The 27,438-nt window shown below is 54.1% G+C and overlaps 1 protein-coding gene across 1 annotated transcript in view; it reads left to right on the top strand.

Annotated features, from left to right (window-relative positions):
- The window catches only part of tp53bp1 (tumor protein p53 binding protein, 1), a 99,627-nt gene that overhangs the window by 55,790 nt on the left and 16,399 nt on the right, over window positions 1-27,438 (top strand). The window contains 12 exon segments of the mRNA XM_078429838.1: window positions 1,600-2,941; window positions 4,312-4,419; window positions 6,220-6,408; window positions 7,505-7,553; window positions 10,406-10,498; window positions 13,557-13,794; window positions 14,911-15,306; window positions 20,204-20,299; window positions 20,301-20,357; window positions 21,265-21,315; window positions 21,317-21,573; window positions 23,610-23,774. Of these exon segments, the coding sequence (XP_078285964.1) occupies window positions 1,600-2,941; window positions 4,312-4,419; window positions 6,220-6,408; window positions 7,505-7,553; window positions 10,406-10,498; window positions 13,557-13,794; window positions 14,911-15,306; window positions 20,204-20,299; window positions 20,301-20,357; window positions 21,265-21,315; window positions 21,317-21,573; window positions 23,610-23,774 (3,041 nt within the window).

The following is a 27,438-nucleotide window of genomic DNA, read 5'->3' as shown; positions in this document are numbered from 1 at the left end:
GTCCAACCCCTTAATAATCTTATACGTTTCGATAAGATCCCCTCTCATCCTTCTAAATTCCAGTTTATACAAGCCTAGTCGCTCCAGTCTTCAGGTTGAGCCCGGTCTTCAGACCCATTTTGTCACCCATTCCTTCTCTCCCGAGATGCTGCCTGACCCGCTGAGTTACTCCAGCATTTTGTGTCTACCTTCGATTTAAACCGGCATCTGCAGTTGGGGTTTTTTCCCCCGAGGTTTAGTTTAGTGTATAGATACAGCATGGAAACAGCTTACCATCGGCTTACCGAGTCCACACTGGCTGTCGATCACACTAGTTATCCCACTTTCCCATCCACTTGCAGCCAGGATTAGCCCTGAGTCTCTGACACTGTAAAGCAGCAACTTTACCCATGGACCTCTGTGCCAATTGTGAAATACCAGCTCCAACTCTGCTTTGGGTCTGAAGAAGGGTCTCGACCCGAAACGTCACCCATTCCTTCTCTCCAAGATGCTGCCCGACCCGCTGAGTTCCTCCAGCATTCTGTGATACCTGCGCGGTTATTTTCCTACACCCCTTTGGGTGCAGACAGCAATCTGAATTGATGAGTGGCAGGGCTGTGTGGAGATGTGCAAATCCAACAACCTGCCCTCCCCTCCCCAGAAGTCACGTGTCATTGGAGCCCGGGGATGGGGGGGGGGGGGGTTAGGCACGGTGGCGCAGCGGTAACGTTGCTTCCTCACAGCGCCAGAGACCCGGGTTCGATCCTGACAATAGGTGCAGGAGGAGGCCATTCGGCCCTTCGAGCCAGCACCGCCATTCAATGTGATCATGGCTGATCATTCTCAATCAGTACCCCGTTCCTGCCTTCTCCCCATACCCCATGACTCCGCTATCCTTAAGAGCTCTATCTAGCTCTCTCTTGAATGCATTCAGAGAATTGGCCTCCACTACCTTCTGAGGCAGAGAATTCCACAGATTCACAACTCTCTGACTGAAAAAGTTTTTCCTCATCTCAGTTCTAAATGGCCTACCCCTTATTCTTAAACTGTGGCCCCTTGTTCTGGACTCCCCCAACATTGGGAACATGTTTCCTGCCTCTAACGTGTCCAACCCCTTAATAATCTTATACGTTTCGATAAGATCTCCTCTCATCCTCCTAAATTCCAGTGTATACAAGCCTAGTCGCTCCAGTCTTTCAACATATGACAGTCCCGCCATTCCTGGAATTAACCTAGTGACCCTACGCTGCACGCCCTCAAGCAGCGGTAACGTTTCTTCCTCACAGCGCCAGAGACCCGAGTTCGATCCTGATTTAGAAAAGAGAGGCGGAGTAATTTCTTGGGTCAGAGGGTGGTGAATCTGTGGAAAGGGCTGTGGAGGCCAAGTCAATGGAGATTGGCGGATTCTAGACCAGTTTGGGTGTCGGGGGAGAAGGCAGGAGAATGGGGTTTGGAGGGAGAGATAGATCAGCCACGATTGAATGGTGGAGCAGACTCAATGGGCCGAATGGCCCAATTCTGCTCCTCTCGCTTGAGACGTCCTTGTGCGGTATTTGTGTGAGATGTTGACTTGCCCATCTAACCACTATTCCTCTTTCCCCTGTGTTTTCTCGTCTAAAGGACATCTTTATCCCCAGCCCGAGTCTGAGGGAGATGCCCAGCGGAGAGGCGGGGGTTAAATCGCCGCCGGCTCGAGCGGAGTGCTGGCCGAAGACCCCGGTGGGAGAGGAGGGGGACGCGGGATCGAGTGAGGAGCGCCAGGCTCTGGGGGGGGGCAGGAGGCCGGATGGTGACGGGACGGGGGAACCGTTTGAGCTGCGGTTGACCGCCAGCCCGTGGACGCAGGCGATGGAGACGGACGAGGACGAGGACAGTCAGGCCACGCAGATGGTGGAAGGATTCTCCATGCCAACCCAACAGGAAGGCCCGCTGGACGGGAGCCCGAGCGGCGAGACCCAGCCGAAGATCCCCAGTGCCCCAGAACCAGTCGGCGGAGATACCTCGGGAGGGCCTGGGGTGGAATCCAGAGAGAGGGGCGTCGCTGAGGAGCAGAGGGCGGGCGAAGAGCCCAGGGTGGCGGAGGCTCCTTGTCACCCGCCGGCCCTGCCACCTCGCTCTCCAGACCCGTCCCCTCTGGTGTGTGGTGCGGGACTGGCCAGGGACGTGCCGTCGCCGAAGGAAGGGGTTGTCGACGAAACGCCGATGGACGAGGTGGCTGGTACGCCCGCGGTCCAGAGAGAGGAGCGGGGGTATCCGAGCACCCCCGTGCGCGGGAGTGGAGTCCATCCGAGCGAGGAAGCCGATGGTGGCCTCCAAGGCAGCCCTGGGGATCTTCGATCTCCCCAAAGGCCAACGCAGTCGGGATGTATCGGTGAGGAGGAGGACCAACGTAAGGAAGAGGAGCCAATGGAGGAGGAGGGAGGGGAGCCGTCGGGCATTGGCATCTCCCGCCGTGCTGCAGACGCCCAGCGTTCCCCGCCCGCGGCTTCCAAAGGTGGTCTTCACTCTGGGGAGGGGGACTCTTCAGGGGGTCTCGTGGCTCCCGGCACTGATCCGAGCGAGGGAGGGGAACGGAGCGGAGGGGTGCAGCGGGTTTCGGGACCCTGCGTGTCGCTGCCCGCGGGACGCCAGGAAGGTGCCGCTGCCGGTGGACGCCACCCGCCGGTCGGCGAGGCCACGGACTCCGGGAGGGACTTCCACGCGGAGCTGGTGGTGAAGGTGCAAGCCGAGGGTCAGAGCTTGAAGACGCTGGGCGGCCAAAGCGCAGGAGGGCCGGCGACCGGCGCCGCTCACAACCACCAGAGGGCGGAAGAGGAGGAGGAGAGCCCGGAGCTGCCGTCCCCTGTTGACCTGTCGATGGGGACCCCCAAAGATGGGGAGTCAGATGGGCAGACCCAGAAGAGGGGAGCCGTGGAAGTCCACTCCAACCCATCGATGAAGAGCCTCTTGGACGGTTCTGGTGGTGGGTAACTTGACGCACTGGTCCCGACCCTGTGACCCAGAGATAGATTCACCGAGAAATTTAGTGGAAGGGTCCAACCCCCATCTTGGGTGGGTGAGAGGGTGGGCGATCCGGAAAAAGTGAAAGGGGACCTCAACCTTTCAGTCAGTAGCCAACAAACACATGCCATAGAGCCATGCAGCGTGGGAAAACAGGCCCTAAAGCCAGCCGTTACGGTCAACATGTGCAGGGAGGAACTGCAGGTGCAACCGAAAGGCAGACACAAAATGCTGGAGTAACTCAGCGGGACAGGCAGCATCTCTGGAGAGAAGGAATGGGTGACGTTTCGGTTAGGACCCTTCTTTCTCCCATTCCTTCTCTCCAGAGATGCTGCCTGTCCCGCTGAGTTACTCCAGCATTTGTGTCCATCTTCGGTTTAAACCAGCATCTGCACTTCCTCCCTACACATCTGTAAATGCCAAATGTATTGAACAAGTACAGATTGGGCGGCGCGGTGGCGCAGCGGTAGAGTTGCTGCCTTACAGCGAATGCAGCGCCGGAGACTCGGGTTCCATCCTGACTACGGGCGCCGTCTGTACGGAGTTTGTACGTTCTCCCCGTGACCTGCGCGGGTTTTCTCCGAGATCTTCGGTTTCCTCCCACACTCCAAAGACGTACAGGTTTGTAGGTTAATTGACTGGGTAAAATGTAAAAATTGTCCCTAGTGGGTGTGGGATAGTGTTAGTGTGCGGGGATCGCTGGGCGGCGCGGACCCGGTGGGCCGAAAGGGCCTGTTTCCGCGATGTGAATCTAAATCTAAAAAGCTGGGGTAACTCAGCGGGACAGGCAGCATCTCTGTGGAGAAGGAATGGGTGACGTTTCGTCTCGACCCAAAACGTCGCCTATTCCTTTTCTCCAGAGATGCTGACCGTCCCGCTGAGTTCCACCAGCTTTTTGCGTCTGTTGTGAATCTGTGGAATTCTCTGCCTCAGAAGGCAGTGGAGGCCAATTCTCTGGATGCATTCAAGAGAGAGCTAGATAGAGCTCTTAAGGATAGCGGAGTCAGGGGGCATGGGGAGAAGGCAGGAACGGGGTACTGATTGAGAATGATCAGCCATGATCACATTGAATGGCAGTGCTGGCTCGAAGGGCCGAATGGCTTCCTCCTGCACCTATTGTCTATTGTCTGTCTTCAAGTTGAGTTCAGTTTAGTTTATTGTCACGTTGTGCAAAAAAAAAAATTGTAAATTGTCCCTAGTGTGTAGGATAGTGGTTGTGGATCGCTGGTCGGCACGGACCCGGTGGGCCGAAGGGCCTGTTTCCTTTGCTAAGTCTAAAGTGTCTCGTTCGTTGTTGAGCTGTGTGACTCTTCCCTGTGCTTGCCACCACAGATATCCCATTCCACTTCACACTCCCCAAGGACGAGGACATCATCAGCAGCACTACCCCTCCCCTGGTCGGCAAGCTGAAGCAAGGCCCACGTCACAGCACCCCGATCGGTAGGTTCGCCCGCCCAGGACGCAGGCCATTCTGCCCCACTGCTCCGTGCTGGTCCACCTGCCCCCCCCTCGTCTCCTTCTCCCACCCCATGCAATGGAATCATCAAAAGCTTATGACATAAGAAGAGGCCATTCGGCCCACTGTGTCCATGCAAGTAAAAAAATAACTCCATCCCAATCCCAAGTTGGAGCAAAAGGTCTCTCGGTCACAGCTTGTCAAGTTCCCATCCATGTACTGCTCGACAATAGGTGATGGCCTCTGTAATGATCACTCCGACACTCAATGAGAAACTGATTTCCATCACCACCTCTTTTCTTACCCCCACTCCAATTTGGGTACCATGACTTTAAATCCATTCTTTCTTTTATCGCTACCTTCTCCCAAGTGATTTAGATTCTTTCCTTTTCCCCCATCTTGATCCCTCATAATTTTATACAATTTAATTTAGATTAGTCCACAGGTGCTCCCTGGCTTACGATGCTTTGACTTGCGATAGTTCGACTTTGCGAGGGGGGCAAACGCTAGCGACACCCTCCGCTCGCTTCCGTCCACGCGATCGCGCGTATTCAATGCATTTTGACTTACAATACTTTCGGTTTCCGGTGGGTTTCTCGGAGTGGAACCACAAGCTGAGGGGCACCAGTATTGCCAAGTTCACCGAGGTCCAGTGAAAAGCTTTTTCGTCGCGTTAAACCGCAGATAGACACAAAATTAAACCGCAGATAGACACAAAGTGCTGGAGTAACTCAGTGGCCCAGGCAGCAGCATCTCTGGAGAGAAGGAATGGGTGACATAGAAACATAGGCGCAGGAGTAGGCCATTCGGCCCTTCGAGCCTGCACCGCCATTCATTATGATCATGGCTGATCATCCAACTCAGTATCCCGTACCTGCCTTCTCTCCAAACCCCCTGATCCCTTTAGCCACAAGGGCCACATCTAACTCCCTCTTAAATATGGCCAATGAACTGGCCTCAACTACCTTCTGTGGCAGAGAATTCCACAGAATCACCACTCTCTGTGTGGAAAAAAAACGTTCTCATCTCGGTCCTAAAAGACTTCCCCCTTATCCTTAAACTGTGACCCCTTGTTCTGGATTTCCCCAACATCGGGAACAATCTTCCTGCATCAAGCCTGTCCAACCCCTTAAGAATTTTTGTAAGTTTCTATAAGATCCCCTCTCAATCTTCTAAATTCCAGCGAGTACAAGCCAAGTCTATCCAGTCTTTCTTCTTATGAAAGTCCTGCCATCCCAGGAATCAATCTGGTGAACCTTCTCTGTACTCCCTCTATGGCAAGAATGTCTTTCCTCAGATTAGGAGACCAAAACTGTACGCAATACTCCAGGTGTGGTCTCGCCAATGCCCTGTACAACTGCAGCAGAACCTCCCTGCTCCTAAACTCAAATCCCCTCGCTATGAATGCCAACATACCATTCGCTTTCTTCACTGCCTGCTGCACCTGCCTGCCTACTTTCAATGACTGGTGTACCACGACACCCAGGTCTCGTTGCATCTCCCCTTCTCCTAATCGGCCACCATTCAGGTAATGACGACTTGGCGTTGGTAAGTCCTTTGATTGCCCTCCTTTGGGCCTGCCCTCCGACTCCTATTTCCCTCGGGAGCCTTGCGGTGGGACTGGCTACAAAGCCCCCCTGCATCCCGCCTCCACTGGGCGCGACCCGTACGCTCCAAGACCCTTCTTCTGCCGGGCACTCCGTCCCGTCCCGCTCAACAGCTCGGGGCCGTCCCGTCCTTGAATGTTGTTGGTTCAGTCGGAGGTTTTCCTCTGTGCTCTACAGAGCCCGAAGGCCGCGGCGTGGAGGCTTGCGAGGTGACGCCAGGGAGCGCCATGACGGCTAGCGTGGTCACAGCGGACGGCAGCCAGCCGAGCCCGGGCTCCCTGGCCGATGGCAAGCTCTGCCTGCGCATGAGGCTTCAAACCCCTGTACCTGAGGAGGGAGATCACTCGGGCCTCTTCAGCCTGGAAAGTAAGGCCGTCCCCCCTCCCCCCCTATCTGCCTTCTTTATCCCCTCCTCCTCTCCCCTGCCCTCTTCCCCCCCTCCCTCTCTCCTCGTCCCTCCCTCTCTCCTCGTCCCCTCCTCCCTCTCTCCTCATCCCCCCCTCCCTCTCTCCTCGTCCCCCCCTCCCTCTCTCCTCGTCCCCCCCTCCCTCTCTCCTCGTCCCCCCCTCCCTCTCTCCTCGTCCCCCCCTCCCTCTCTCCTCGTCCCCCCCCCCCTCTCCTCATCCCCTCCTCCCTCTCTCCTCATCCCCCCCTCCCTCTCTCCTCGTCCCCCCCTCCCTCTCTCCTCGTTCCCCCCTCCCTCTCCTCATCCCCCCTTCCCTCTTTCCTCATCCCCCCTCCCTCTCTCCTCATCCCCCCTCCCTCTCTCCTCATCCCCCCTCCCTCTCTCCTCGTCCCCCCCTCCCTCTCTCCTCATCCCCCCTCCCTCTCTCCTCGTTCCCCCCTCCCTCTCTCCTCGTTCCCCCCTCCCTCTCTCCTCATCCCCCCTCCCTCTCTCCTCATCCCCCCTCCCTCTCTCCTCGTTCCCCCCTCCCTCTCTCCTCGTTCCCCCCTCCCTCTCTCCTCATCCCCCCCTCTCTCCTCATCCCCCCCTCCCTCTCTCCTCGTTCCCCCCTCCCTCTCTCCTCATCCCCCCTCTCTCCTCATCCCCCCTCTCTCCTCATCCCCCCTCCCTCTCTCCTCATCCCCCCTCCCTCTCTCCTCATCCCCCCTCCCTCTCTCCTCATCCCCCCTCCCTCTCTCCTCATCCCCCCTCCCTCTCTCCTCATCCCCCCTCCCTCTCTCCTCATCCCCCCTCCCTCTCTCCTCATCCCCCTCCCTCTCTCCTCATCCCCCCTCCCTCTCTCCTCATCCCCCCTCCCTCTCTCCTCATCCCCCCTCCCTCTCTCCTCATCCCCCCCTCTCCCTCTCTTCATCCCCCTTTCCTCTGCCCCCTCCCTCTCCCCCCTCCCTCCCCTCATCCCCCCTTCCTGATTCTCATAGCAAGGACACGAGTCAGTGTTTAAATAGTCCTGGTCGTGGTTTTGTTTGGTTTAATGCGTCTCCCCTGTTCTCCCTACAGAGCCCGTGTTGCCAGGGGAGTCTACGTCAGAGGCTGGTGGAGTTGCCAGGTAACCGTGTGTGCGATTCCTCCCCTGGAACAATGGCCTCTCCCTCGTATCTCCACTGCTCCCCTCCCTGCCCTCAGAACCGCCCCGCCCTGGAGGCTCGCATTTGCTGCAGATCCTCTCGGATTTGTTTTGAGACCTTAATCTTTGCGTCGTGACTTTTCCGAACCTGTAGAGCTATGGGTAGGGTTGCCAACTATCGCACTCCCGAATAAGGGACAAGGTGACGTCACCGCCCCGCGCCCCACGTGACCTCACCCAGCCAGTGGCCACGTGCTCCCGCTCTGCCAATGGCGGCCGCCCAGGCCGGGAAGCGAGTTGCTATGCAACCTCCATTAGGCGGCGCCCGGGCCTCCGAGCCTAGTGTCTGGGCCTACGGTGTCCGGGCCTACACTGCCCCGCGGGCCTAATATGGGTCAAGGTAGGTCCTGTACAGGACAAACCAATTTAGCCCAACATACGGGATGTCCCGGCTGACGTGGGACAGTTGGCAACCCCAGTGTTCGAGCAGGGGAACAGGCCCTTCGGCCCAACTTGTTCATGCTGACCAGGATGCCCCATCTAAGCTAACTGGACCATCCTATCGCCAACTGGAGAGTGGTCCTGACCTACCATCTACCTCATTGGAGACCATCGGACTTTCCTCGACCTTTAACGTATGATGAGCATTATGGGGGGGGGGGGGGAACCTCATTGAAACTTGCCAATTAGTGTAAGGCTTGGGAGTGGAGGGGATGTTTCCACTAGTGGGAGAGTCTAGGACCAGAGGTCAAAGCCTCAGAATTAAAGGACGTTCCTTTCAGAAGGAGGAATTTATTTAGTCAGAGGGCAGTGAATCTGTGGAATCTGTTGCAGGTTGACTTGGACAGGTTGTGTGAGTGGGCGGATGCATGGCAGATGCAGTTTAATGTGGATAAGTGTGAGGTTATCCACTTTGGTGGTAAGAATAGGAAGCCAGATTACTCTCTGAATGGTGTCAAGTTAGGAAAAGGGGACGTACAACGAGATCTGGGTGTCCTAGTGCATCAGTCACTGAAAGGAAGCATGCAGGTACATCAGGCAGTGAAGAAAGCCAATGGAATGTAACAAGAGGAGTTGAGTATAGGAGCAAAGAGGTCCTTCTGCAGTTGTACAGGGCCCTAGTGAGACCGCACCTGGAGTACTGTGTGCAGTTTTGGTCTCCAGATTTGAGGAAGGATATTCTTGCTATTGAGGGCGTGCAGCGTAGGTTCACTAGGTTAATTCCCGAATGGCGGGACTGTCGTATGTTGAAAGACTGGAGCGACTAGGCTTGCATACACTGGAATTTAGAAGGATGAGAGGAGATCTTATCGAAACATATAAGATTATTAAGGGGTTGGACACGTTAGAGGCAGGAAACATGTTCCCAATGTTGGGGGAGTCCAGAACCAGGGGCCATAGTTTAAGAATAAGGGGTAGGCCATTTACAACGGAGATGAGGAAAAACCTTTTCAGTCAGAGAGTTGTAAATCTGTGGAATTCTCTGCCTCAGAAGGCAGTGGAGGCCAATTCTCTGAATGCATTCAAGAGAGAGCTAGATAGAGCTCTTAAGGATAGCGGAGTCGGGGGTATGGGGAGAAGGCAGGAACAGGGTACTGATTGAGAATGATCACATTGAATGGTGGTGCTGGCTCGAAGGGCCGAATGGCCTACTCCTGCACCTATTGTCTATTGCCACAGAAGGCTGTGGAGGCCAAGTCAATGGATATTTTTAAGGCAGATAGATTCTTCATTAGTGCGGGTGTCAGGGATTATGGAGAGAAGGCAGGAGAATGGGGTTAAGAGGGGGAAAGATAGATGGCGGATTGAATGGCGGAGTAGACTTGATGATTTATAGAGCTGTGCAGTATGGAAACAGGCCCTTTGGTGCACCTTGTCCAAGTCGACCAGTTGGCATTCTGGGCTAGTCCCATTTGTCCCAGAACCCTTTAAACTCTTCCAAGTTGTACATTAGTCCAAACTGTCGTTTAAAAAGCTGTACTCACTAGCGTAGCTCCCTCTGGCAGCTCATTTCAGTACAGACTATTGGAATTGGGCGGTCACGGTGGCGCGACGGTAGAGTTGCTGCCTTGCAGCGAATGCAGCGCCGGAGACCCGGGTTCCATCCCGACTACGGGTGCTGTCCGAATGTGCGTTCTCCCCGTGACCTGCGTGGGTTTTCTCCCGAGACCTTCGGTTTCCTCCCACACTCCAAAGACGCACAGGTTTGTAGGTTAATTGGCTTGGTAATTGTAAAAGAAAAAAAAATTGTCCCTTAGTGGGTGTAGGATAGTGTTAGTGTGTGGGGATCGCTGGGCGGCGTGGACCCGGTGGGCCCGAAAGGGCCTGTTTCCGCGCTGTATCTCTAAACTAAACTAAACTAAACTCCACCGCCAGGATGGAGCCAGCCTTACTGACGAGTTTGTTAATCCCATTGATTTAGATTTAGAGATACAGCGCGGAAACAGGCCCTTCGGCCCACCGAGTCCGCACCGCCCAGCGATCCCCGCACATTAACACTATCCTACACACACTAGGGACAATTTTTACATTTACCCAGTCAATTAACCTACAAACCTGTACGTCTTTGGAGTGTGGGAGGAAACCGAAGATCTCGGAGAAAACCCACGGGGGGGAACGCACAAACTCCGCACAGACGGCGCCCGTAGTCGGGATCGAACCCGGGTCTCCGGTGCTGCATTGGCTGTAAGGCAGCAACTCTACCGCTGCGCCACCGTCTGCTTCCGGGGACTTCGCCCTGCTGCCCCAGCGTACGGCAGCGAGGAAGACTGGGCTTGGTGGGGGGGTTCCGGGCGTCCACTGGGTCTAACGCTCGGCCGTCTGTTTCTCCGCAGTGCTGTGAAGAGCCACTCGGTGTTCAGTCGTGTGTGCGAGGCTCGGCGAGAGACGGAGGCGCGAGAACAGGGGGAGCCCACTGCCTTTTTTCGGTAACTCCCTTTATAAACTCAGAGCCACGCTGGGTGGAAACAGACTGTTTATAGCTATACCACGTAATGTCAGGCACCTCCACCCTGGCGAAAAGGCTCTGTCTGTCTACCCCATCAATGCCTAATAGACAATAGGTGCAGGAGGAGGCCATTCGGCCCTTCGAGCCAGCACCGCCATTCAATGTGATCATGGCTGATCATTCTCAATCAGTACCCCGTTCCTGCCTTCTCCCCATACCCCCTGACTCCGTTATCCATGTAATTTTATCTACAAAGCTAAGCCACTGCCAGATTCACCTCGACTCCGTTGCAAATATTGGACTTTGTCTCTGGAACTGGTGCGCTGCATTGCAAACAACTCAGCCAAAACATTATGACCACTGACAGGCGAAGTGAATAACATTGGTTATCTCGTCACCTGTCAAGGGGTGGGATATATTAGGCAGCAAGTGAACGGTCAGTTCTTGAAGTTAACGTGTTGGATGCAGGAGAAATGGGCAGGAGTAATGATCTGGGCGACTTTGACAAGGGTCAAATTGTTATGACCAGACGACTGGGTCAGAGCATCTCTGAAACGGCAAGGCTTGTGGGGTGCTCCCGGTCAGCAGTGGTGAGTACCGACCGACAGTGGTCCGAGGAGGGACAAACCACAAACAGGGTGTTGGGCGCCCAAGGCTCATCGATGCGCGAGGGCAACGAAGGCTACTCCGTCTGGTCCGAACCGACAGAAGGTCGACTGTGGCACAAGTCACAGAAAATTTTATTGGTGGTCATGGGAGGAATGTGTCACAATACACAGTGCATCGCACCCTGCTGCGTATGGGGCTGCACACGGAGGACCAACAGCATATTAGGCAGGTGGTCATAATGTTTTGGCTCATCAGGTCATAATGTTTTGGCTGATCGGTGTATATTCAGCACTCTGTAGGGGCGGAGCGGTGGCGCAGCAGTAGAGTTGCTGCCCTACAGTACCAGAGATCCCGGTTCGATCCCGACTACGTGTGCTGTCTGTACAGAGTTTGTACGTTCTTCCCGTGACCGCGTGGATTTTCTCCGGGTGTTCCCATTTCCTCCCACACTCCAAAGACGTACAGGGTTGTTGGCTAATTGGCTTGGGTAAAGATTTGTAAAGTGAACCTGGTGTGTAGTGCAATAGACAAACGACAATAGACAATAGGAGTAGGCCATTCGGCCCTTCGATTCAATGTCATCATGGCTGATCATTCTCAATCAGTACCCCGTTCCTGCCTTCTCCCCATACCCCCTGACTCCGCTATCTTTAAGAGCTCTATCTAGCTCTCTCTTGAAAGCATCCAGCGAATTGGCCTCCACTGCCTTCTGAGGCAGAGAATTCCACAGATTCACAACTCTCTGACTGAAAAAGGTTTTTCCTCATCTCCGTTCTAAATGGCCTACCCCTTATTCTTAAACTGTGGCCCCTTGCTCTGGACTCCCCCAACATTGGAAACATGTTTCCTGCCTCTAGCGTGTCCAATCCCTTAATAATCTTATGTTTCAATAAGATCCCCTCTCATCCTTCTAAATTCCAGTGTATACAAGCCTAGTCGCTCCAGTCTTTCAACATACGACAGTCCCGCCATTCCGGGAATTAACCTAGTAAACCTACGCTGCACACCCTCAATAGCAAGAATATCCTTCCTCAAATTTGGAGACCAAAACTGCACACAGTACTCCAGGTGCGGTCTCACTAGGGCCCTGTACAACTGCAGAAGGACCTCTTTGCTCCTATACTCGACAGTGCAGTGTTAGCGTACGAGGATCGCTGGTCAGCGCAGCATCGGTGGGCCGAAGGGCCTGTTTCCGCGCCGTATCGCTAAAGTCTACAGTGTATCTTCCCTTTCACTAAATGCTGGAGTAACTCAGCGGGTCAGGCAGCATCTCAGGAGAGAAGGCATGGGTGACGTTTCGGGTCGAGACCCTTCTTCAGTGTATCTTCCCCATTGCTCCACCTATGAGTTCGGGTTGATTGTACAGGTCCACCACCCAATTCCAACATCCTTGGCTCCAGAACCTTGCTGTGTTGTCTGTTTTGCCGGACCATGAGGGAGGAGTTCAAAGGTACCGGAACGTTCCGCCTTGGCTGGGGGTTGTCGGAAGTCGGCAATGGGAACGGATCTCTCTTTACCTCCATTGCCGACTGTTTGCAATCTTCTCCTGGGCAGCAGGGGTTGGGAATGAATGAATGAATCCCCGATCAGGACTGGGATCTTATAGAAACTTACAACATTCTTAAGGGGTTGGACAGGCTCGATGCAAGAAGATTGTTACCGATGTTGGGGAAGTCCAGAACAAGGGGTCACAGTTTAAGGATAAGGGGGAAGTCTTTTAGGACCGAGATGAGAACGTTTTTTTTCACACAGAGAGTTATGAATCTGTGGAATTCTCTGCCACAGAAGGTAGTTGAGGCCAGTTCATTGGCTATATTTAAGAGGGAGTTAGATGTGGCCCTTGTGACTAAAGGGATCAGGGGGGTATGGAGAGAAGGCAGGTACAGGATACTGAGTTGGATGATCAGCCATGATCATATTGAATGGTGGTGCAGGCTCGAAGGGCCGAATGGCCTACTAATGCACCTATTTTCTATGTTTCTATGACCCAGTTACGTAATTAGTTCAGTTTAGAGATACAGCGCGGAAACAGGCCCTTCGGCCCACCGGGTCCGCGCCGACCAGCGATCCCCGCACACTAACACTATCCTACACCCAATAGGGACAATTTTTACATTTACCAAGCCAATTAACCTACAAACCTGTACGTCTTTGGAGTGTGGGAGGAAACTGAAGATCTCGGAGAAAATCCACGCAGGTCACGGGGAGAACGTACAAACTCCGCACAGACGGCACCCGTAGTCGGGATGGAACCCGGGTCCGGCGCTGTAAGGCAGCAACTCTACCGCCGCGCCAGTCTAATATCAAGATTTTTTGTCGACGTTGTATTTGGTGGAGGGCGTGTTGGTATTTGTGTTGTGAATGTTATTGTTGCAAGTAATCAAAAAGATTTTTTTTTTGTTTTTGTTTCTTTGGTTACAAAATCTCAGCGGGGCTTACAGCCTGCCCAGCTCTGACGGGGAGTCTGAGGAGGTTGGCGAAGGGCGGGTGAATTGGCAGCGGCACCAGAGGGCAAAGCAGCTCTCCCAGCGTCGATTCCCGATGAGCCAGCCCCAGCCAGAGGAGGAGGAGGAGGAAGAGGAGGTCAGCGAGACTCCAGAGGAATCCATGCCTGACCCCAGCACCAGCAAAGCTTCAACCAGGAGTGCAGAGGGGAGCGAGGAGGAGGTGATGGACCAGCATATAATTGCCACCTCCAACGGGCTCCCACCGCCAGCCACATCCGCCCATCTCCACCCCTTTCCGCAGAGACCGTACCCTCCGCAACTCCCTGCTCAACGCGCCCCTTCCCAGGTACTTTCCCCTGCAACCGCAGGAGATGCAACACCTGTCCCGATACCTCCCCCACCCCCGGACAGTCCTCTCAGGTGAGGCAGAGGTTCACTTGCACCTCCTCCGACCTCATCTACTGTATCCGCTGTTCCAGGTGTCGGCTCCTGTACATCGGCGAGACCGAGCGCAGGCTCGGCGATCGTTTCGCTCAGTCCGCCAAACATGCCTGATCTCCCGGTGGCTCAGCACTTTAACTCCCCCTCCCCATTCCCACACTGACAATGGAGGAGGCCCAGGGCAGAAAGGTCAGAGTGAGGCCCCGGGCAGAAAGGTCAGAGTGAGGCCCAGCGCAAATTGGAGGAACAGCACCTCATATTTCGCTTGGGCAGCTTACACCCCAGCGGTATGAACATTGACTTCTCTAACTTCAATTAACCCTTGCTTCCCCTCCCTCCCCATCCTAATTCTCCGACTAGCTCCACTGTCCTTCTGATTAAATATTAGTTTGTGTGCCTTGTTGTCACCTTCCTCTCGGATAACGATGAACCATTCGACCATCACCTGCTTTGATCGGTCTGTTTCACAACTTACCCTTCCATGTCTCGAGAGTTCCTCTCCCCTAACTCTGTCTGAAGAAGGGTCTCGACTAGGGTTGCCAACTATCTCGCTCTCAAATAAGGGACAAAAGGTGATGTCACCGCCCTGCGCCTCACGCGACCTCACCCAGACAGCGGCCACGTGCTCCCACTCCACCAATGGCGGCTAGGAGGCGGGTTGCTATGCAACCTCCGTTAGGCGGCGCGCGGGCTTCCGGCCTTGGTGTCCGGGCCTTGCGGTGTCCGGGGCCCGCAGTGCCCCCTGGGCCTAATACGGGACAAGGGCGGTCCCATACGGGACCAACCAATGTAGTCCAATATATGGGCTGTCCCGGCTAATACGGGACAGTTGGCAACCCCTAGTGTCGACCTGCAATGTGCCGCTGAGTGACTGCAGCATTTTGTGTGTATCCAGGAGGTGATGGAGTTAGATCTGTGCAGCCAGGAGCTACCAGTGGGCAGAGGGAAGGCGGAGGGATCTCCGAAGGTCCGTCGCATCCCTCCGGTTGGTCGGACGGAGCAGACGGAGACGGCGGCCCAGGGCAGGCTGGGCGTGGAGTCGGCGGACAGGGGCGGGCACCGCTGGGGCCCCGCGGCCCCGTTGCTCGTCCACACGGGCACCCAGACTGGCGGCGGCGGTGCCGGCACGAGCGGCGGCTCGGCCCGGTCGGGCGGCACCGGGCTCCTGTCCCGCGACGCGGTGGTCCAGACCGAAGACTTTCACGGCAAGCCCCAGATGCGCTCCCGGAGCACGTCCTACCACACGGGGCGGGGAACGGGAGAGCGGGACATGGAGACGCTGCACAGTCAGGTATTGGAACCTCCCCTTCCCCCCCCTCATCATCATCATCTACTGTATCCGCTGTTCCAGATGTCAACTTCTCTACATCGCCCAGACCAAGCGCAGGCTCGGTGTTCGTTTCACTCAACACCTCTGCTCAGTCCGCCTTAACCAACCTGATCTCCCGGTGGCTGAGCACTTCAACTCCCCCTCCCACTCCCAGTCTGACCTTTCTGTCCTGGGCCTCCTCCAGTGCCATAGTGAGGCCCACCGCTAATTGGAGGAACAGCACCTCATATTTCGCTTGGGCAGCCCAGCGGTATGAACATTGACTTTTCCAACTGTAGATAGTTCCTCTGTCCCTCTCTTCCCCTCCCCCTTCCCAGTTCTCCCTCTATCTTCCTGTCTCCACCTATATCCTTCCTTTGTCCCGCCCCCCTGACATCAGTCTGAAGAAGGGTCTCGACCCGAAACGTCACCCATTCCTTCTCTCCTGAGATGCTGCCTGACCCGCTGAGTTACTTCAGCATTTTGTGATACCTTCGGTTTGTACCAACATCTACACTCCTCCTTGTGGAGGAGTTGTGTTTCCTACACAACTCTCCCCTGCCGATACATAGTGACCATTGATGATAAACGGGACCAAGTCACCTTATAACGGCAGAGGAGGCCACAAGTTGAGTCCCTGCAGTAGCTTCAGTTCAGTTTTTGTTCAGAGATACAGCGCGGAAACAGGCCCTTCGGCCCACCATGTTCGCCCCTTCCCAGCAATCACCCCGTACACTAACGCTATCCGACACACACTCACACCCTAGCGACAATTTCCAATTTTACCAAAGCTAATTAACTTACAACCCTGTACGTCTTTGGGGTGTGGGAAGAAACCGGAGCACCCGGGAAGAACCCATGTAGAATTTAGAAGATTGAGGGGGGGTCTTATAGAAACTTACAAAATTCTCAAGGGGTTGGACAGGCTAGATGCAGGAAGATTGTTCCCGATGTTGGGGAAGTCCAGAACAAGGGGTCACAGTTTAAGGATAAGGGGGAAGTCTTTTAGGACCGAGATGAGAACGTTTTTTTTCACACAGAGAGTGGTGAATCTGTGGAATTCTCTGCCACAGAAGGTAGTTGAGGCCAGTTCATTGGCTATATTTAAGAGGGAGTTAGATGTGGCCCTTTTTGCTAAAGGGATCAGGGGGTATGGAGAGAAGGCAGGTACAGGCTACTGAGCTGAATGATCAGCCATGATCATATTGAATGGCGGTGCAGGCTTGAAGGGCCGAATGGCCTACTCCTGCACCTATTTTCTATGTTTCTATGTCACGTGGGGCAGTGACGTCACCCTTTGTCCCTTATTTAGGAGTGAAGAATGGGTTTTTTTCACACAGAGAGTGGTGAATCTGTGGAATTCTCTGCCACAGAAGGTAGTTGAGGCCAGTTCATTGGCTATATTTAAGAGGGAGTTAGATGTGGCCCTTGTGGCTAAAGGGATCAGGGGGTATGGAGAGAAGGCAGGTACGGGATACTGAGTTGGATGATCAGCCATGATCATATTGAATGGTGGTGCAGGCTCGAAGGGCCGAATGGCCTACTCCTGCACCTATTTTCTATGTTTCTATGTACAAACTCCGTACAGACAGCACCCGAGGTCAGGATCAAACCCGGATCTCTGGGGCGCTGTAAGGCAGCAGCTCTACCACTGCCCCTCACTGTCCCACAACACTGTGATCCGGGCGGATGGGTCTGCCGGGAATATTTCTCAGGAGAGTTGTTCTATCTCTCCTGTTGGGGGAGGAGAGCGTGTTTGGCCACTGGAAGTAAATAAGCCCAGGTTACCTTGTTAAACTCAGAGGAGACCATTCGGCCCATTGGGTCCCTGCGGGTCTCAGGGGAGTTCCCCCATCAATCCTGTTGTACGTTTGACCTGCACCCTGAATCTGGCTCTCACATGGGGCTGGGTCACCCTCGTGATTATTGCTCAGCTCACGACAGCACTCAATGGAAATCTTGTAGAGCAAGCGGTGTTTCTCAGACTAGTTGGATTAATCAGGACATGATCACAATATATATTGGGAGGCACTCTGAGAAAACCCAAAGTGTTTTTTTACTTATTGGAAGAGACAAGCAAAATGCTGGAGTAACTCAGCGGGGACGGGCAGCATCTCTGGAGAGAAGGAATGGGTGACGTCTGAAGGTGGCTCTCGACCCAAAATGTCACCCGTTCCTTCTCTCCAGAGATGCTGCCTGTCCCGCTGAGTTACTCCAGCATCTTCCGTTTGAGCCGGCACCTGCAGTTCCTCCCTACACTTGTCTCACTAACTCACTGCTCTTTGTACCGTCCCATTCAATGGTTCCATGCGGATTTTACATGTTTGAAATCATTCATTAGAGATCGACATTTCTCTTTGGTCTTTCATCCTTGTTTTGGAATTGCTGGAGTTACTTTGAACCTTCCGGCAGCTCAGAGCCCCTTCCTATAGTTTAGAAAACAACCCCCCCGATTGTCCAGCCAATGGGTGCCAGAAAGCGACCCCTCTCACCTCATTAGTTTTGTTTTTTAGTTTAGAGATACAGCGCGGAAACAGGCCCCAATAGACAATAGGTGCAGGAGGAGGCCATTCGGCCCTTCGAGCCAGCACCGCCATTCAATGTGATCATGGCTGATCATTCTCAATCAGTACCCCGTTCCTGCCCTCTCCCCATACCCCCTGACTCCGCTATCCTTAAGAGCTCTATCCAGCTCTCTCTTGAATGCATTCAGAGAATTGGCCTCCACTGCCTTCTGAGGCAGAGAATTCCACAGATTCACAACTCTTTGACTGAAAAAGTTTTTCCTCATCTCAGTTCTAAATGGCCTACCCCTTATTCTTAAACTGTGGCCCCTTGTTCTGGACTCCCCCAACATTGGGAACATGTTTCCTGCCTCTAACGTGTCCAACCCCTTAATAATCTTATACGTTTCGGTAAAATTTAATAATCTTATACGTATCGATAAGATTATTGCTCAGCTCACGACTGCACCCAACGGAAATCTTGCAGAGCAGCAGTGAGTTTCTCAGATTAGTTGGATTAATCAGGGCATTATCGCGATATATATTGGGAGGCACTCTTAGGCTACCGGGTCCACGCCGACCAGCGATCCCCGCTATCATGGATCAACACGATCCCACACCCACCAGTGAAGTGTCATTGTGTAGGAAGGAACTGCAGATGCTGGTTTAAACCGAAGATAGATACAAAATGCTGGAGTAACTCAGCGGGACAGGCAGCATCTCTGGAGAGAAGGAATGGGTGGCGCTTCGGGTTGAGACCTTTCTTCACTGATGAGTCTCGACCCGAAACGCCACCCATTCCTTCTCTCCAGAGATGCTGCCTGTCCCGCTGAGTTACTCCAGCATTTTGTGTCCGTCTTCTTTTCCCATTACCCTTCGCTGTTTCTCCCTGAGCCCCAACGTGTTTATTCTCACTTGCTTGCCCTTTGATTTGGTTACCACTCAATCACACCATTTTTACAGCGCTCAATTAAATGCCCATCTTTGGGATGTGGGAGGGAACTCGGAACACCCACCAGCAACCCACGCGGTCACGGAGAGAACGTGCAAACTCCGCACAGACAACACCCGAGGTCGGGATCGAACCCGGGTCTCCAGCGCTGTGAGGCAGTAACACTACTCGCTGTGCCACTGAGGGAAGACTTTATCAGCATAGCTGGTGATTCTTTCCTATGTCAGGCAGCCAGCAATCCATCTGTAGCCTCTTCCTCAGAGCTGGTAGTCAAAGGTACTCCCTCCCTCTCACCTGCCCCCATCTCTGCTCTTGTGTTGTGCGGGGTTCCTGCAGTTCAGTTGACAGCCTTCAAGATACTGGCTGAACATTACTCCTGCTCCCTCCCATCTGGTTGTCGGCCTCAATCACGCTCCATCAGTCCGAAGAAGGGTCCCGACCTGAACATCTCCCATCCCATGTTCTCCACAGATGCTGCCCCGACCCGCTGAGTTACTCCAGCACTCTGTGAAACGTCACCTATCCATGTTCTCCACAGATGCTGCCTGTCTCCAAATTTGAGGAAGGATATTCTTGCTATTGAGGGCATGCAGCGTAGGTTTTTCTAGGTTAATTCCCGGAATGGCGGGACTGTCATATGTTGAAAGACTGGAGCGACTAGGCTTGTATACACTGGAATTTAGAAGAATGAGAGGGGATCTTATCGAAATGTATAAGATTATTAAGGGGTTGGACACGTTAGAGGCAGGAAACATGTTCCCAATGTTGGGGGAGTCCAGAACCAGGGGCCACAGTTTAAGAGTAAGGGTAAGCCATTTAGAACGGAGATGAGGAAAAACTTTTTCAGTCAGAGAGTTGTGAATCTGTGGAATTCTCTGCCTCAGAAGGCAGTGGAGGCCAATTCTCTGAATGCATTCAAGAGAGAGCTAGATAGAGCTCTTAAGGATAGCGGAGTCGGGGGGTATGGGGAGAAGGCAGGAACGGGGTACTGATTGAGAATGATCAGCCATGATCACATTGAATGGCCTCCTCCTGCACCTATTGTCTATTGACCTGCTGAGTTACTCCAGCACTTGGAGATGAGGAGGAATTTCTTTAGTCAGAGGGCGGTGAATCTGTGGGATTCTTTGCCACAGACGGCAGTGGAGGCCAAGTCAGTGGGTATTCTTAAAGCAGAGATGGACAGGTTCTTGATTAGTGCGGGTGTCAGGGGTAACGGGGAGGAGGCAGGGGAATGGGGTTGGGAGGGAGAGATAGATCGGCCATGATTGGATGGCGGAGTAGACTTGCTGGGCCGAGTGGCCTAATGCTGCTCCAGTGAGCTGTGTGTCTTCTGTTGCCCGCGCTGATGGTTGTGATCTTCGCCCCTCTCTCCCTCTTCTCTGCCGCCTCGTCCCGTGCCATCCCCGACCCTGTGGTGAAGGGGGAGGAGGAGCCGGAGCTGCCGCCCCCGCCCGCCGGCCGGCACCTGCACCGGAGGGTCCGCACCATCCGTGAGGTACGGACCGTGGTCACACGGCCTCATCACAGACGTCTTCTACGTGGACGGCAAGGAGGTGGGGCGCAAGGAGACCGAGGTGAGGGGGGGAGGGTGGGGGGGGGAGTGTGGAGAAGGTGGAGGGTGTGAGAGGGGGGGTGTGAGGGGGAGGGGGTGTGAGGGGGAGGGGGAGTGGGAGAGGGTGGGGGGGGAGGGTGTGAGAGGGGGTTGTGAGGGAGGGGGGGTGTGAGGGAGGGGGTGTGAGGGGGAGTGGGAGAAGGTGGGGGGGGGGAGGGTGTGAGGGAGGGTGTGAGAGGGGAGAGGGGGAGTGGGAGAAGGTGGGAGGGAGGGGGTGTGAGAGGGTGAGGGGGAGTGGGAGAAGGTGGGGGGGTGTGAGGGAGAGGGGGGTGTGGGAGAGGGGGGTGTGGGGGAGGGGGAGTGTGATGGAGAGGGGGAGTGTCAAGTTAAATCAATTTTATTTGTTCAGCACATTTAAAAACAACCCACGTTGACCAAAGTGCTGCACATCTGATTAGGAAAAGGAAAAAAAAAAGAAACATACAGTGATGGGGAGAGTGAGGGTGTGAGGGGAGGGGGAGTGTGGGAGGGAGGGGGGGGGGGTGAGAGAGAGGGGGTTTGAGAGAGGGTGGGGGTATGAGAGGGGGAGGGGGGTTTGATAGAGGGAGGGGGAATGTGAGAGGGTGGCGGATGAGAGGGGGAGGGGAGTGTGAGGAGGGAGGGGAGTGTGAGGAGGGAGGGGAGGGTGAGGGGGAGGGGGTGTGAGGAAGAGAGGGGTGAGAGGGAGAGGTGGGTGTGAGAGAGGAAGGGGGTGAGGGCGGCCGGTGCTGGGACCTGTGACAGGGGTGGGGGAGTGGGCGAGGGTGCGGTGTGGTTGGGTTGGGTGTTGGGGGGTGTGAGAGTGCCCCCCAGTGCCAGTTTGTACACGTGCCTGACCAACTGCGTGTGCGTGTGTGTCTGTGTGTGCGCCCGTGCCCGTGTGTTCACAGGAGTGTGAGGATCCCGTGCGTGAAGCGCAGGAGTTTGAGGGCGAGGTGTCCCCCGTCGCGCGCTGCCGGTTCCCTGTCGTCGGGAGACCTGGCCGATGTCAGCTCCATGTCCTCCAAGGCCTGCAGCCTGCTGCGGGTGTCCAGCAGCCTGTCCTCGTTGGCCCACAGCAGCGGCGGCAGCAGCAACGCCGGGGCAGCCGTGCAGCAGGAGCGCAGCCGGGGCACTGCGGCGGCCAGGGGCCGGAACGGGGGCCCCGACCTGCGAGAGTTCGCCATGCCCGTGGGCAGAGGCTCCCACAACAAACTCAGGTGGGGCCCGCACCGGGACACGCGTGCCCCCTTTAATTTGGACACGCGTGCCCCCTTTAATTTGGACACGCGTGCCCCCTTTAATTTGGACACGCGTGCCCCCTTTAATTTGGACACGCGTGCCCCCTTTAATTTGGACACGCGTGCCCCCTTTAATTTGGACATGCGTGCCCCCTTTAATTTGGACACGCGTGCCCCTTTTCATCTGGACACGAGTGCCCCCCTTTCATCTGGACACGCGTGCCCCCTTTAATTTGGAAGCATGCGGCCCCCCCTTTAATTCAAGTGCTGATGGAACAGTGCATCTTAGAGCCTGTGATTCACACCCCCACCCCCACCCACTTCATCGTTCAACCATTCCGCTACTCCCTGGTCCACTCGTCCCTTCCCACCCAAACCACCCCCTCCCCAGGTACCTTCCCCTGCAACCGCAGGAGATGCAACACCTGTCCCTTTACCTCCCCCCTCAACTCCGTCTAGGGACCCCGACTGTCAGGTGAGGCAGAGGTTCACCTGCACCTCCTCCAACCTCACCTACTGTATCCGCCGTTCCAGGTGTGGACTCCTGTGCATCGGCGAGACCGAGCGCAGGCTCGGCCATCGTTTCGCTCAACACCTCCGCTCAGTCCGCCTAAGCCTACATGATCTCCCGGTGGCTCAGCACTTTTAACTTCACCTCCCACTCCCAGTCTGACCTTTCTGTCCTGGACCTCCTCCATTGTCAGAGTGAGGCCCAGCGCAAATTGGAGGAACCGCACCTCATATTTTGCTTGGGCAGCTTACGCCCCAGTGGTAACCCCATTGACTTCTCTATCTTTAAGTAACCCTTGCTTTCCCTCTCTTTCCATCCCTAGTTCTCTGACTAGATCCACTGTCCTCTTGGTTAAATATTACTGACTGCATGCCTCGTTGTCACCTAACAATGAACCATTCTACGTCTCCTTGAACTTCGTCTGCTTTGATCCATCATTTTCACACCTATCCTCTCTGTCTTCCCCCCCCCCCGCGCGCTCCTCCCTTTCTGTCTCCTCCCCCGCGCGCTCCTCCCTCTCTGTCTCCTCCCCCGCGCGCTCCTCCCTCTCTGTCTCCCCCCCCCCGCGCGCTCCTCCCTCTCTGTCTCCTCCCCCGCACGCTCCTTCCTCCCTGTCCCCCCCCCCGCGCGCTCCTCCCTCTCTGCTATTCCATCTAGAAACATAGAAAATAGGTGCAGGAGGAGGCCATTTGGCCCTTCGAGCCAGCACCGCCATTCATTGTGATCGTGGCGGATCGTCCACAATCAGTAACCTGTGCCTGCCTTCTCCCCCGACTCTCGGTCTGAAGAAGGGTCTTGACCCGACACAACATCACCCATTCCTTTTGAGCTGAGTTCCGCTGAGTTACTCCAGCATTTTGTGTCTACCAAGGTCTATGACACTTGGTACACTTATCTCAAACCACACCTGACATTGGGGGCTCCCTCTACACCGCCCCACTCGGGAGCGGCACGGTGGCGCAGCGGCAGAGTTGCCGCCTTACAGCGAACACCGGAGACCCGGGTTCCACCCCGACTACGGGCGCCGTCTGTGCGGAGTTTGCACGTTCTCCCCGTGACCTGCGTGGGTTTTCTCCGAGATCTTCGGTTTCCTCCCACACTCCAAAGACGTACGGGTTGGTTGGTTAATTGGCCTGGCAAATGTAAAAATGGTCCCGTAGGATGGTGTTAGTGTGCGGGGATCGCTGGTCGGCGCGGACCCGGTGGGCCGAAGGGCCTGTTTCCGCGCTGTGTCTCTAAACTAAGCTCCCGGGGCAGGGACTACGGTCGAGTGGTCTATCTTGCTCCTCTAGTATCTTTGGCCTCCACGGCCGTCTGTGGCAATGAATCCCACAGATTCAGCAAGGAAATTCCTCCTCTTCTCCTTCCTAAAGGAACGTCCTTTTATTCTGAGGCTGTGCCCTCTGGTCCTTGACCCCCCCCCACCACCAGTGGAAACCATCCTCCTCTGCATCCATTCTATCCAGGCCTTTCACCATTTTGTTTTGTTGTGTTGTAACGTCAGTCCTCGGAGGTTTGGGCCGCACAACTGGTCGCCTTTGAAGCACCCGCTGACCGGAGTGGCAGAGAGCGAGGAGGCTTCTCTGAACACCAGGCCAATGCCAAGAAGCCCAGCTCCCCGGGGCAGGGGCAGGCGGGGACGACCTCCATCCAGGGCCTCCCTCGGGAGGTGAGTCTTCGGTTTGGTTTGATCGTCACGGTGGCGCAGCGGTAGAGTTGCTGCTTCACAGAGCCAGAGACCCAGGTTCGTTCCCGTCTACGGGTGCTTGTCGGTCGGTGCGTTCTCCCCCCGTGACCTGCGTGGGTTTCCTCCCGAGATCTTCAGTTTCCCAAAGACGCCCTGGAGGTTAATTGGCTCGGTGTGAGTGTTCTTGGTTCCAAATGGAATTTAAACTGGAGGTGGCGTGTAATCTGTCTGCAGTGTGTGTAGGATAGTCTTAGTGTGCGGGCATTGCTGGTTGGCGCAGACTTGGTGGGCCGAAGGGCCTGCTTCCACGCTGTATCACTAAACTAAACGTGTGCCGAGGTACAGTGAAAAGCTTTTGTTGCGTGCTAGCTATTTACAATGACTTGGATGATGGGATTAAAAGTACCATTAGCAAATTTGCCGATGATACAAAGCTAGGTGGCAGTGTGAACTGTGAGGAAGATGCTATGAGGTTGCAGGGTGACTTGGACAGGTTGTGTGAGTGGGCGGATGCATGGCAGATGCAGTTTAATGTGGATAAGTGTGAGGTTATCCACTTTGGTGGTAAGAATAGGAAGGCAGATTATTATTTGAATGGTGTCAAGTTAGGAAAAGGGGACGTACAACGTGATCTGGGTCTTAGTGCATCAGTCACTGAAAGGAAGCATGCAGGTACAGCAGGCAGTGAAGAAAGCCAATGGAATGTTGGCCTTCATAACAAGAGGAGTTGAGTATAGGAGCAAAGAGGTCCTTCTGCAGTTGTACAGGGCCCTAGTGAGACCGCACCTGGAGTACTGTGTGCAGTTTTGGTCTCCAAATTTGAGGAAGGATATTCTTGCTATTGAGAGCGTGCAGCGTAGGTTTACTAGGTTAATTCCCGGAATGGCGGGACTGTCGTATGTTGAAAGACTGGAGCGACTAGGCTTGTATACACTGGAATTTAGAAGGATGAGAGGGGATCTTATCGAAACGTATAAGATTATTAAGGGGTTGGACATGTTAGAGGCAGGGAACATGTTCCCAATGTTGGGGGAGTCCAGAACAAGGGGCCACAGTTTAAGAATAAGGGGTAGGCCATTTAGAACAGAGATGAGGAAAAACTTTTTTAGTCAGAGAGTTGTGAATCTGTGGAATTCTCTGCCTCAGAAGGCAGTGGAGGCCAATTCTCTGAATGCATTCAAGAGAGAGCTAGATAGAGCTCTTAAGGATAGCGGAGTCAGGGGGTATGGAGAGAAAGCAGGAACGGGGTACTGATTGAGAATGATCAGCCATGATCACATTGAATGGCGGTGCTGGCTCGAAGGGCCGAATGGCCTACTCCTACACCTATTGTCTATCCAGTCAGCGTCAGCGGAAAGACAATGCACGATTTACAATCGAGCCATTTACAGTGTGCGGATACATGATCAGGGTATCGGCACTGTAAATGGCCCGTACAGCAGGTAAACAGGCCGTTCGGCCCGTCGCATCAATACCCTTTTTCCCACCCACTAATGCTGGTTGCTTACATTAGGGTGGTATTGTCCAGGCCTTGACTATTTCAGTGTCGCGAACACAGAACTGTACAGCACAGGAACTGGCCCTTCGGCCCACAATGCCTCTGCCGACCAAGATGCCAAGTTCAACTCGTCTCATCTGCCTGTATGTGATCCAATCACCTCTATCTCCTGCACTCCACGTGCCTTTTTAAAAGTCTCTTAAACATAGGGTTGCCAACGTTTACGAGACGGGACGTCCCGTGTTTTGGGCTAAATTGGTTTGTCCCATACGGGACCGCCCTTGTCCCATATTAGAAAGGTTGCCAACTTCTTCACTCCTAAATAAGGGACAAAGGGTGACGTCACTGCCCCACGTGACATAGAAACATAGAAAATAGGTGCAGGAGTAGGCCATTCGGCCCTTCGAGCCTGTACGCACCGCCATTCAATATGATCATGGCTGATCATCCAACTCAGTATCCAGTACCTGCCTTCTCTCCATACCCCCTGATCCCTTTAGCCACAAGGGCCACATCTAACTCCCTCTTAAATATAGCCAATGAACTGCCTCAACTACCTCACCCAGCCAGCGGCCAAGTGCTCCTTCTCCACCGATGGCTCCACCTTAGCTTAACCTTAGATTGAACTTTATCATCTTCCAGCACAGTGAGGAATGTGGAATCTGCTGTGTTACATTTTACTGTGTGTGTCTTGTTGCTTTACACTTAGTAAGGCTGTATGGTAACCCTTGAAACCCTCTAATCCATGCATCCTTCTGGTAAAGACAGCGTTCTGGTTAAAAAAAAAATGCTTTTCGTAAGTATTTACCCGAATGACAATAGATGCAGGAGTAGGCCATTCGGCCCTTCGAGCCTGTACGCACCGCCATTCAATGTGATCATGGCTGATCATTCTCAATCAGTGCCCCGTTCCTGCCTTCTCCCCATACCCCCTGACTCCGCTATCCTTAAGAGCTACTATCTAGCTCTCTATTGAATGCACTCAGAGAATTGGCCTCCACTGCCTTCTGAGGCAGAGAATTCCACAGATTTACAACTCTCTGAGTGAAAAAGTTTTTCCTCATCTCCGTTCTAAATGGCCTACCCCTTATTCTTAAACTGTGACCCCTGGTTCTGGACTCCCCAACATTGGGAACATGTTTCCTGCCTCTAACGTGTCCAACCCCTTAATAATCTTATACGTTTCGATAAGATCTCCTCTCATCCTTCTAAATTCTAGTGTATACAAGCCTAGTCGCTCCAGTCTTTCAACATATGACAGTCCCGCCATTCTGGAATTAACCTAGTAAACCTACGCTGCACGCCCTCAATAGCATGAATATCCTTCCTCAAATTTGAAGACCAAAACTGCACACAGTACTCCAGGTGCGGTCTCACTAGGGCCCTGTACAACTGCAGAAGGACCTCTTTGCTCCTATACTTAACTCCTCTTGTCATAAAGGCCAACATGCCATTAGCTTTCTTCACTGCCTGCTGTACCTGCATGCTAACTTTCAGTGACTGATGCACTAGGACACCCAGATCTCGTTGTACGTTCCCTTTTCCTAACTTGACACCATTCAGATAATGATCTGCCTTCCTATTCTTACCACCAAAGTGGATAACCTCACACTTATCCACATTAAACTGCATCCACCCGCTCACACAACCTGTCCAAGTCACCCTGCAACCTCATATGATGCTGCTATAAGACGACGTTGAACAAATGGATTGACTTGGTCAGAGGCTGAGGGGAATCCTGATAGAAGTCTTGTAACATTGTGAAGCATAGAGACGGGGTAGATAATCAGAACCTTTATCTCCAAAGTGAAAATAGACAATAGGTGCAGGAGGAGGCCATTCGGCCCTTTGAGCCAGCACCGCCATTCAATGTGATCATGGCTGATCATTCTCAATCAGTACCCCGTTCCTGCCTTCTCCCCATACCCCCTGACTCCGCTATCCTTAAGAGCTCTATCTAGCTCTCTCTTGAATGCATTCAAAATGTCACAGACTCGAGGGTAGAGTTTCAAGGTGAGGGGGGGGGGGGCAAAGTTTAAAGGAAGTTTTGGGGGGAAAGGAAAACGAGATATTTAGATGATCTTTGCAATATCATTCATTGTCCTTTATCTCTCGACATCATGGTCGAAATCTCTCCTTTCACTCTAC

Source organism: Rhinoraja longicauda, chromosome 38, assembly GCF_053455715.1.
Source record: "Rhinoraja longicauda isolate Sanriku21f chromosome 38, sRhiLon1.1, whole genome shotgun sequence".
Taxonomy (NCBI): domain Eukaryota; kingdom Metazoa; phylum Chordata; class Chondrichthyes; order Rajiformes; family Arhynchobatidae; genus Rhinoraja; species Rhinoraja longicauda.
This window is presented reverse-complemented; position numbering and strand designations above follow the sequence as displayed.